Consider the following 12,677-nt stretch of genomic DNA (forward strand, 5'->3'; position numbering starts at 1 on the left):
GCAAAGGAAGTCACCAGAGAGAATTCTGAATACTCACATGGTTCATGCCTAAATATAACCAGTGTATGTGCATGCATTTAGTAGTCCATATATTTACATATCCACACACACAAAGTTCACAGAAGTGAAGTCAGGCACTAAAAGCTAAGAAATATCAGCATCAAATTTGCTCACACCAGTTGTCCTGTGCACGCAACAAAGCAGGTTTTGTATGGAAAGTAATTTTATCTAGTAATTGCAAGGCTCTGCACCTGTAGAATTGGGTTTTTTTTAAGATTCTTATCTGATACCCTGCCCCCTCTTCATTTTTTTTTAAATGTTTCCCCCCAGAAATAAAAAATAAATAAAACCATCCTTTTCTTGGCCACAAAAAAAAAAATAAAATAGCACATATGCTGATAACCCCCCAAAACCAAGTGGCATCTAGGGGGGGAGGGGGGCACAAGAGGAGTGTGAATCATAAAAAAATATCCAATGGTAAATGCTTTGTCTCTGTACCGCTTGCAGTATTTACTGAGAATTCACATCTGAGGAAGAGCTAGATTCTCAAAAGTTGTCTCTTGCAGCTACTGCATTTGGGATATGGAAGACTAAGCATGCAAAAAAGCAATACTTCAGCAAATCACTTCCTAGAAGGGAGTTAATCACCAAACCATAGGTTGGAAGTGTATTATTAAGAAGTTTTTCAGGATTTTTCAGAACATTATTGTAAGGAGAGACTGAAAGCATTCAGTATTTCATAAAGTTTTTTACTTAAAGATCAATGATATTCGGCACAAATGCCCTCTGACAGAGAAGGAAAATGAACTTGGGTTTCACACATCCTGGAAATAAACTTCAACTAGTGAACACAAAGTAAGAATACATTAGAAAAGTCTCAAAATAATGTTTGATACAGAAAGGATTACAAAGTTTTATAATTTACTCAGTAAGCTAAAGATTACATTTCTTTGATAGGAAGACTGTTTTAACTGAATTGGATAGTATTTTGATGGAATCTTAAGTTATTGCCATAACCTCATTCCAAAGTTCAGTTCCCTGACTAGCACACTGAGATGCCAAGACTTCTCAGTAAAATCACTGTGGCAGATGCACAGATTAACTGCGTTTCCCTAACAATCATCATGTTCAGAGAAAACAGATACCAGCTTTGAAGAGTTTCAACCTGCGCAATGGTTGCAAAAATATGAGCAACTGGAAACAAGGCTACCAGCTTGGTTCCATCTCTAACGACTCTGCACCACATAAAATAAATCATAAGCCTCAGGTCTCATCTTCTTGTTCCTCATGGAACAGCTGAAACAGCTGTATTTCCTGTCACGGGATATGAATAGTAATCCCTATTCCAAAACACAAATTGTGGTTAAATCAACTAAACAACTTTCAAAGTCCTAGCCTGTGTTTTAAATGAAGAACAGCAGAAGATACATTTGCCCACCATTTACAAAGTTACCGGGATTTTCAACAACCAGTAAACACCATAGGAAACCTTTAGAAGAAATACCTCCCTAAGGTTTTCAAGACAGGAGAGTCTCTGTGATTTGCTCACGCTGAGCAACAGCAGAAAAATATTTATTTAACAGTTCTCTACAAGCTGATGCTAGTACTTACTCATTCTTCTTGGTATTCTCTCCCCTCTACCCAGATCTGAATACTGTATTTTTTTCTACACATCCAACTATAAAATGTCTAACAAAATAAAAGCCCTGTAGATCAACACTTCAGTTTATTACACAAGTTCACCTCAAAACTCCTTCTTCAGAAGCACTCCTGTATCTGATTCACTATAATCCATTTCCTTTTCCAGCAGCCTCTACAAGTCCAGATTCCTGTCTCCAGTTTTGGGAAGGTTATCTTAAAATTTATTTTCAATTACCTGCACTTCCACAGCAATGCTATCTGAGAAATAGGTTACATGCAGGAAAATGCTGTACAATACAGCTGCTGATAAAGCAACTAATGCTTTTGCTGCACTATAAAAGATACAGTTAACCCCTGTAATGCTGAATTAAGTTGATCCTGATGCAGTTAGGTAACATCTGATACACATCTGAAGTCAAGTAACAGTTGTATGTGAGAATAATGTAACTACGAGTTCCTCTAAAGTATTCAACTGAAAACTAAAAACCACACTAAATGGTATCTAAAATGGGCTTACTTTAAGAAGTTTAAAAGACTAGTAAAGGTCATAAATTCATATAAGCAAAACAAAGACTACAAGGAAGAAAGAAGCTTGTAAGGAAAGAATATTCTCTTCTATCCAGTTGTTTTTTTCAAATGCATCATTTATTTTTAAATTCATAACTTACAATTATCTTCTACATCCTTTTTGCTGTCCTCTTCCGCAGGAAACACTTGATTGATAGCAGCCTGGAAAGTCTGTTAGATGAAAATATTAACATTGTCAGAATTCTGTAAAAATATATTTCAAAGATGCCTGATGCAACGATACAAGTGAGTGCACTGTAATGGTGCGTTGTTCAAAATTAAGTTGCTAGCTTTCTACATCATCATGGGAAATGTTACTGTTACTGGATGCACATAGGAGCTGCTGCATTTACATTACTACAGTACAATATAAAAATGCAGCCACTGTAACATTTTTTATTGCAATATTTGATGCTCATTTCCAAAATGGCATGTAATATTGTACAATATAAGAAATAAGGATTAAAAAAAAAATGAAGTACTGCAAAGGGAACAGCACTGTAAAGGACAAAACTTCCTCAGTTTTGCAAAGAAGCACAAAGATTCAAAAACAAATCATTAATTCAGTCGAAGGACTGTGCTGTCATTATCATATGCTGTTTAAACATTCCTACTTGAAATATAAACGCTCAAAACATAATATCCTCTGTATCCTCCAATACTGTAGCTTTGGTTGTCGCCTTTTTTTTTTCTTCAATAAATCAATACTGAAGTGAAACAAGACCTTTCTTCCTTTCTTCAACCCTTGTATTTCAGTTACACAAAACAGGCATTTATCAAGTGTGCATGTCCAACTGGAGAAATCTGTAACAAAAGCAACTTTGTTTCTTCTTTATTCTCCAGAAATCATAACTTACATTGTTGTAAAAAGGAAGGGAAAACATCCTAGCACACAGACATTGCAGCCTCTGCACAAAAATACCTATTGTAAAAGGTAAGGTTTTAATTATACTATTTTATTTACCGTAGTAACAGCTTGTTTAAGCTACCTATGAATGAATAAAAACCCTGTTGTACCAATTATGCACGATAGCTGCCATGCTGCTGCAGGCCCACTCTCCTTTTACCCACGGAAATGGAGACAAGAAGTCTAGCCTCATATTTGAAAAGGCAACCAACAGGATATAAAGAACAACCTTAATAAACAAACATGTTTGCTCATTTAATTTTGTACTCAGCAAGACATCCCCATGAGGAACACCTCACATGAAAGTTTAGGAGAAAGACAGCCACTTGCTTCATCTTTGCTTCAGTAGAATAGACACAGTATGTGAACCCTTTCAGTTTATACCATCACAAACAGCCACAAATTCCAACTCCCTTTGAACTGGGACGGCTTAAAAATGTCTCAGAACAGATCTAATTGCTGCCAGTTGGAAAACAGTAAGACAATGATAACCCTTCCCTACGCAGTTATCATAAAGAATGAAATCTATAGCCATAACAAATATATTTTGTCATCCCCCTATCAGGATCTAATGCAGAAAACATGCAAAAGAAACTTTCCTGAGGGAACCGGAGCTGCTCAATGATGTTGGAACATCTGAACATCCATCAGGGCACCTTCCTCCAAAATATCATTTATCAGAGCTTGGCAGAGCCATGGAGGACCTGAATGTCTTTACCTACGTCAGAAAGCTGCCAGCTGCTAATCCAGAGTTTAGCAGGGCAGATATTCCACCCCATCTTTCCTCCCTCTGCCAATACGGCAGTTAATACCACCATCATAATTTTCTCTGCAAGTTTGTCAACAATAAGGGTGTATCTCATTGGGCAAAGACATATTTCAACACAAGTTTCCCAAATAATCAGTTCCCTGTACATGAAAGAGTGGAAAAGTTTAAAAAGAGTATTGAACAGCTTCATGAAAAATCTAACTTCACTTCTTGTTCTCGTCTGCTGATGTGTAACCCAAGTTTAACCACGAACAAAGATTATTTTTTTCCACAGGAGAGAATGAACATGATACTCAGTATATTCTGTAAGACTCTTCACAAATCGCTGATACTTTTTACATTTCATGGGTCTAAAGCCAGCCATACCAGATCTATTTCAGAAGATGAAGGAAGAGCTTTTTCAATGTCTCACCACTCAGACTTGTGATTCAAGATAAATGTCAACAAAAAAAATAATGAGAATGCATGCTGTATTATCTCCTATTTTTTTCACTCAATGTGAATTCTGAATTTATTTCTAGAACATTTCAGAAGTGGTAAAACAAAAAAGCAATATAAAGAAGACTTACCTGAAAGCTGATGTTTTTCTGTTGGACTTTTTTAGATCAGAACATGAAGCCTAGCTGCAACTACATCAACAAAGAATTTCAAACCTGTACGTCATAGTCTGACTACTGCTTTATGTAAAGTGATTATTTGTTATGTAGGTAAGTCCACTAGCTAGATATGCAGAGCTCTGAGTATTGCCAATTACTATTAAAACGTAATATATTAAAATAGGAAAATGGGCAAGGTATCCCAGGTTTATCAATAAAAAATTATCCAAAGTTATTCTGTCCCATGTTGTCCTTTTTTTTTTTTTTTCATTTATTTTAAACTTCAGACATTTGGTGGAAGACTTGCATTAAGGTACACCTTAGAACAAGTTTGCCCTATGAAAATGGAGAGGTTATTAATCTTATGAGACAATAAAGTGGTCTCAGGAGATAAAACAGAGTGTTTCAGGGTTCTTGTAGAGGTTTTTTTTCCCCCCTCTTGGTAATGAAGCAGCCCTTGAAATCCAATGGCGATCTTAAGTATTATCCCAGAAACTAGAAGAGTGAAAAAAGATATCTTTCCATTCAAACAGGATCTTCTTTCTACCGTGTAATGCAATATGTGTAACCATGCCTCCCTTTATACCTTCCAGATACAGTCAGGAGACATCCCTACTCTCAACTCACAAACCAACCTAACGTACAGTGCGTAAGACAAACAAGAATATGTCTCATCTGTGCAAACAAGCTCTACTAACTGAAAAAAACCCAAAAAAACCAAAAAACCAAACAACCAAACAACTCTTAGCTTGAAACACTGAACTTCGGCCATTTTGATTCTTAGTTGCAAAGTACATTTATTCATTTATACTTAGCCCAGAAAAAAAAAGCCACCAGACTGCTTGTGCAGCCCCCTGCCCCCCGCCAAATCCAGAGCCCATTCTCAGGGCAGCGCTCCAGCCCTAGATGGGACCATGCTTATTAGCAAACCACTCTCCAGTTTCTGTTTCCTTTCTAGTCCTGGCATTTATCAGCCTTGCAAGCCAACGATCTAGTTTTCCAGAAGCAGCTCCCAACGCATGCATCCTCAGTTCTGATAACACACTCCTGCAGCTTGGATGACTCTTCTCTGTACAGCGTAGGCTGAGTGAGATTCCCACCTCTCTCTGGACACCCAGCCTCTGCACAGAAATGTATATGCTGCTGTTAACTCTGTATGGGCTGTGGTACCCAAAACTGCTACTGCTGGTTTGTAAGTACATCAGTGTGCTGGCCAACTACCTTCACCCAGTTTGGACTGGGTAGCTGGGTTTCAAAATACAAAGCAATCCACGTGGCCTCGGGTCCTGCCTCCTCCTGCCACTGCTTGCTGCTGTCCTGAAAACTTTCCACTTCTCCATTTTTAAGCTGGATCCGTTCTCTGACCTCATTTGCTGTGTCATGCACAGCTTGGCAGGCAGAGCTGAGAGGGTGCCACTCTGAAACACCAGAGCTAGCTATGGGTGGGGAAGGGAGGGAAGATTTTAAAGACAACATGAAACTGCTTCCTTGCAGCATTTATTGCAGTTATTAACAACATATTTTAATTAACGTTTAAGTCATCTAAAAGGCAATAATCAAACGTATGTATACACATTTCCTTTCCAGCCTGTGATCTCTGGTGAGCCACCAGCACCTACAGAAAATACATATGACATGTTAATGACCCAGATTAAATAATAATAATAAATTACACTGCCCAGATATGTTTACAAGATCAGGTTACTCTTCTCCTACCTGTAATTATCATGGGCAACTCTGGAGCTGCTAGATCACTCCTTACTGAAGAGCACTTTTGAACTATCATTTCAATAAACAAAGTTGATGATAATGGGTACTAATCCTGACTTCTTCAAATTAAGTACTAAATTAAAAACTAAGCACACAAGAACTGAGTCTTCTTAAAAAGACAAAAAGCAATGAGAAACTTTTCACTATAAAAGGAAACCAATGACACCTTGAAAAGACTGAGAAGGTAATCAAGAAAATGGCTTACTCTACCTCTATTAATATAAAGAAGTTTGATAATTAGAAATATAGGACCATAATCTCCACAGCACTTAAACTGTTAAATGTTTGTTCCCTTAGATAAGTGAACATTAGGCCCTTAATTGTTCTGCATAATATAAGAAAACAGCCAACAGCAGAATAACAAACTTTCTAGACAAAAGAGATTGTTATGAAGCAAAGTATTTGTATTTTAGGATCATTTTTTGTTTTCACAAAAAGAAAATAAAAAATTACATATGCTCCCTGAAAGGAACATATGTTAGAAATAAATAGCAACTCTGGCATCTCCTTATTGTCTGCTTCTGTTTCAATATATAGACTTTTGCTCTTTATCTCACCAGAAACCTTTGGAGATATAAACAGGGAAAAAAATCATTTCAGTCAATAAAAGACTACTTAGCCATAGCTTTGGAATATTTAATATTCTTGTCCGAATAATTATGCTCTCCCTCAAACTGAGGAATGCATACTACTCCTACTAAACCTACAGACTGTATCTCTCACACACAAAAATCAGATGTTACACTTGCTTTATATTTCTAATGAAAGCGGAATCAATTTCCTCTCCAAGATGTAGAAAAAAGAAAGCCTATAAACATTCCCCCAAAAGGAAGGGCTGCTGCATAACCTTTTGACCTGTGACAAAGCATTCTCTACTACTGCTGATGTGAAAAAAGTTACAAAAAACATTTTGTCTTTTCCATACCTGAAGACAGAGAAAGGACAAAATTGTTAGGAAGAGTACATATCACATAGTCACTTTTAAAACAGCTAGCAAAAACCAGGATGCTGACCATCTAAATTAGAATAATTGGTAGACACAAGGTGCTGCCCATAAAACCTGACATTTAATTACAACATACTGAATCTGAAGGTGTGTCATGATAAATGAAGCACTTGGAACACACTAACTAGGATAAATGTAACTTTGAAGTCCTAATTCATTTTGCCCTTAAGTTGATGTAGTAATTCCATAGGACATTTGTTTGACATCCTGTTACTTCTCCAGATACTTGAGGTAAAAGGATTCATCTCTCAGCCTTCAACAATCTCACAGTAAGGTGGTCTAATCTACGCCAGAGCCTAGCACACCCCTGTAGGACAACTCTCTATGCGTGTAAGGGAAAAGAGAGAAACTAATCTCAACAGTGTATTCTTAATCAGTCTCTAATTTAGAAAAAGAAAATATACAGTACTGAATCAAACTGCTACAGAGATTCAATCCTCCTCTTTCACAAGCAGGTACTCAAGACACATGCAGGTAACTGACAGAAATCATGCACTTCTTATCAACGGGACGTTTCATTTGCAATGTAAGCTAAAGTTAAACAAAGATTCTTAGCCAAACTTCAATAGAAAATTGATTTTCTACTCCTTCAAACTGCATGTAATTGTAGATATTGGCAAAGAAATGACCTACAGGTAAAACGCGTTTTGTAAGGTTTTTCTCTGTCCCTTTGTAAGACACTCACCTTGCCTTTTTGATTCAAAGGTTCAATAGTTAAGTTGTCAGTTCCAATGTCCACAATCATCCCCATCTGAAACCCATCAGTTGGGTGTGGAGCCCAAACAGGCTTCCCGTCCTCCATTGTGGGACCTATCCAGTATTTCCTGTAAGAAAAAAAAATAAACAAAAACAATCTGTATATAAATTTAGTAAGCTATCAGGATTCACTATACAGGCTTTAGTTTGTTATGTTTATTCCTATTATTTGGTGTGGAAGGAGCCAGTCTGCAGACAGGAGCCAGCCTGTCAGGACAAGATTTTTCCAGCCTTTTTTTTAATCTGCAGTGCTTTGGTTACAGAGGACACCCTCAGACTTGAGTATGGAGAAGATTCAAGAACAGATCAGTTTGGGCAGGGGGTGTCCACAGACTGGTCCCTATAGCTCTTTGCCCTATTTCCCTTACAAACCAAGACGGGTCTCTTTCACAATCAAATTAGAAGTACAAGACAGATTCAAAGTTAAGACTATAGTATGAGTGCATATATACACATCTGTATACACACATATGGACACATACACACGTATATATACTTGCATGCAGTGGATCATATGACTAATGGATACCTGTCTGTACCTGATTTGGTGTGCAAATACTTGAATTTCTGTCATGGGCATATGTCAAGGCATGCAAGCAGAAATCCAGTCTCTTGCCATTTGAGATGAATGAACGTGCTCACTCTTTCCACATGGCTGGGCATATGGCTTTTAAATAATCTGTAAATATATTCAGTCACAATTGATTTACCATACTATAACCCTTTGAGAGACTGACTTCTGATACTGTAAACATTACAACTCTGCCTCTTAAGGAACACCAACCTTACTTTCTATAAAAATACAACACAAAAATTGTTTCAGAAGAATCTACAGTGTACAAGTGAAATAGATGCAAAGGCCAAGGCACTCAAACCTTGGGCTCCTCAAGTTATGCAGCTAAACAGACTCCCAATTAAAAGGAGCATTTGATTGTATGCAATGCTTATTGAGTTAACCAGGAAAGTTGCCAGGACTGGCACACTCTGAATGGCTAATGGTGCCATTTTAAACACAGTGAACTAGGTGGGCTTTCTAAAAAAAAAAAAAAAAAAAAAAAAGCCAAAAAAAAAAACCCCACCCAAAAACCCCAACCAAAATGAAAACAAAAACAAACAAAAAAACCCCTACAACTTTATAGTCCTTACCCTGACGAGAATAGTCTCCACGCTGCCTGAAAGGCTCACTTCTCCTGGCTGTTTCTTACTCCGCTCCAAAACTCATTCACATACTAAACAGACATATTTTAGTGATTCCAAAATTTCTAAAAGTTATCTCATAACACCAAGGCGTAACTTGCCTCTCTCAGCATGAACAAAATGAGCATGCCAAGCAGCAAAGAAAACACAGGCAGCAAACTCCACAAGTCTGTAAAGAAACTTGTCCCACATTTTTCTTTTCCCACATCTGAAGGATGCAGAAGGAGCTCCAAAATATCTCACAACCAGTGAAGGCTGCAGACCCCTTTGCCATAAGCAGTGGAAAAGAAATAGCATCATCAGTCCACTAAGTTGTACAACCACAAGTGGAAAAGGACACTCTTGTCCCACAGAGGATCTGTCACAACATGCTGCACATAACCTGCTTTCTGCTGCCTCCAAGGACTTCAAAAAGGTTTGAAGAGAAGAAAAAGGCTTGCCATGACTGTTTTGAGAATGCTGCTGGTCTTAGCATCTTACTTGTCAAGGAAGAAAACAATTTGCTTTTAACTTTGATGAGAAATAATAGAAGATATAAAGTAATTCTAAAGTAAAGAATCAGAATGCAAAAGTCAAATATTTTTTAAATGAAGCACTGTTCTGAAGCCACTTTGAAAAAACTAGTCAGAGTATTTAATTCAGTGTTAATGTGTCGTTTTGTGTTTAAATTTACTCAGTTAATGAGATTTTTTCCCCCTGAATGCAGTTCAGTATGCAAGAAGCTCAGTATGATTTCAACAAAGTTTTCTAATGTATTCTACTCGAGCAATTAATGCTATTTAAAACATTATATTCAATATGGGAAAACTTGTTTTATCTTTCCCCCATGAGGCATACTAACTTCTTTTAACTACTCATAGAAAGTTTATGTTCTAAAACCTCAAGTGATACATTCACTTTTATTGACTTAAAATCTTTTGCCACTTCCCATGAACTCTACAGAACACTACCATCTTCATTACGTGTTGCCATCATCATATGATAAATCCTGTGAAGCAACGTCTGTGTTCACTCACAATTGGCTGTTGGCCATTTTTTCTTTGCTTTGGGAGACTGTAAATCAGATCTAGTATACAACAGTTTTATGGATTATTTTTTATTATTATTCTTTTTTTCAGCCAGATCTGACCTCTGAGTACAACTGCCACCATGGGCATAGTTGCTGAACAGCTGAGTTTATTTCTGGATATAACCAGCCTTTTGTTTCTTCACAAGCCTATCATTTGCTTTTAAAATGCTAGTTCAAATTAGCACTTGAGTGGTAAGCCACACAACCACTAAAAACAGGGCACTTTTTTACATCCCGAGTAGCATGGCCAGGGCTCCAGATTGTAGCCATGCCGCACAAGAAATAAACCCTGAAATTACTGCCAAAATTTCTGCCAAAAGTTAGGATCCAACCTCCCCAATTAGCACCTGGAGGCTTCTGCTTTGCTTACTTACATGGGCTTTTGCATTCTTGCATATTCTTAAGCCAACTTCATGATTTATTAATAAATTATGGTATTGGAGTGTTACAAGCTAAAAAAATCCTCTTGCAGGACAGAGCAGTGACTGAATTCAGCCAGCACCAGGAAATGCATAATTAAGAAAGATACCTGGGACTTTGCAAGCATCAAAGAAGCCACTGGGTGAAAGCATCTAAATACGAGTGTAGTAGTTATTCACAGGAAAATTACTTTTAATAAATACAGTCTTCTGCCTGAGAAGTGATACAAAACTAGTTGTAACATTTTGGTTTTGCCATCTCTGTCAGCTGGGACTCTGACAGGCAGCACATTAAAATTGGATGCCAAAACCCGTCAGGTCATACCTGCTCTATTATCTACCCCTCCATCTGATGTATATGCCATTGCCCTTGAGACAAATTCATAAAGTCTACTCCTGAACAAGCCCTTGAATAGCCAGTTTCCAGTCCAGCATTTTAAGGTGAACAGAAAAGAAAACAAGAAAAGAAAACAAGAAAAGAAAACAAGAAAAGAAAACAAGAAAAGAAAACAAGAAAAGAAAACAAGAAAAGAAAACAAGAAAAGAAAACAAGAAAAGAAAACAAGAAAAGAAAACAAGAAAAGAAAACAAGAAAAGAAAACAAGAAAAGAAAACAAGAAAAGAAAACAAGAAAAGAAAACAAGAAAAGAAAACAAGAAAAGAAAACAAGAAAAGAAAACAAGAAAAGAAAACAAGAAAAGAAAACAAGAAAAGAAAACAAGAAAAGAAAACAAGAAAAGAAAACAAGAAAAGAAAACAAGAAAAGAAAACAAGAAAAGAAAACAAGAAAAGAAAACAAGAAAAGAAAACAAGAAAAGAAAACAAGAAAAGAAAACAAGAAAAGAAAACAAGAAAAGAAAACAAGAAAAGAAAACAAGAAAAGAAAACAAGAAAAGAAAACAAGAAAAGAAAACAAGAAAAGAAAACAAGAAAAGAAAACAAGAAAAGAAAACAAGAAAAGAAAACAAGAAAAGAAAACAAGAAAAGAAAACAAGAAAAGAAAACAAGAAAAGAAAACAAGAAAAGAAAACAAGAAAAGAAAACAAGAAAAGAAAACAAGAAAAGAAAACAAGAAAAGAAAACAAGAGTTAAAAGTTCAACTACCTGATATAAGTCCTTTAGAAAAAGAAAACAGCACTTCTTTCAAACATGAAACTATGCTTTACTGATTAAAATGCACATATCACAGAATACAAACTGGGAAAAAATATAGATTTGGATGGAGACTTTCAAATCATATTTTCCCCATAAAAATACAGCCCCAGTCTGGTTACAGACCATTCATTAATAGCTATCAGTAGGAACAAACTTTTTTTTCCCATGTGCATCCATCTAAATCAAATCTACATGAAATCAACTTCACTATGCTGTTGAAAGAACACCATTTCTGGAAACTAAGAAAGCAAAAAGACTCATATCTAAGCTAAAAGCACTAAGGCAACAAATTTGAGAGCAACACCACCAAACACAAGAAGTCACATGAACGGCACTTCCAAACAAAGGAAGCCAGAATGAGCAATCTTCCACATTTGTATTTGTACATATGTACACAACATATATTAAAGATTCTAAGTTGCTAGGTCATTTCAGTCTCCAAAACTAAGACTTTTTTGCAACATGAAAGGGAGAATTAACAAAAGTTACGCTTATAACCAGGAAGCCAGCAGGCCTTTCTCTTTCTACAGTCAGTAAAAAAAAAAGAGACCAGGAACCCTGTACTGGAGTTTGTCTTTCAGTTGAACAGGACAGGGACAGTAATAAAACAAGCGTCTGAAATGGGTAAACTTAATAGCTATTCCCTCAAATGTCAGATTTTATATATTCATAATTTGCAAGCAGTAATAGACCTTGCCTGAATTACCAGTAACAGCATTCAGCGCTAGCTAAACACTAGTAGCCAGCAGCTCAAACAATTGCAAGGCAAAACTACACTGCACTCCCCTAACAACAGCAAGAAAAATACCAGCCAGTTCTTCTTTA

The 12,677-nt window shown here is 36.6% G+C and overlaps 1 protein-coding gene across 4 annotated transcripts in view; it reads right to left on the bottom strand.

Moving 5' to 3' along the window:
- The window catches only part of MYO6 (myosin VI), a 118,588-nt gene that overhangs the window by 77,347 nt on the left and 28,564 nt on the right, over window positions 1-12,677 (bottom strand). For all 4 annotated transcript variants that reach the window (XM_055714039.1, XM_055714038.1, XM_055714037.1 and 1 more), the window contains exons 2-3: window positions 7,942-8,080; window positions 2,310-2,379 (exon numbers count right to left, since the gene is read on the bottom strand). In XM_055714039.1, coding sequence (XP_055570014.1) covers window positions 2,310-2,379; window positions 7,942-8,058 — 187 coding nt within the window. In that variant the 5' untranslated portion in view covers window positions 8,059-8,080. The remainder of the gene's footprint in view (window positions 1-2,309; window positions 2,380-7,941; window positions 8,081-12,677) is intronic.

This window comes from Falco cherrug, chromosome 6 (assembly GCF_023634085.1).
Source record: "Falco cherrug isolate bFalChe1 chromosome 6, bFalChe1.pri, whole genome shotgun sequence".
Taxonomy (NCBI): Eukaryota; Metazoa; Chordata; class Aves; order Falconiformes; family Falconidae; genus Falco; species Falco cherrug.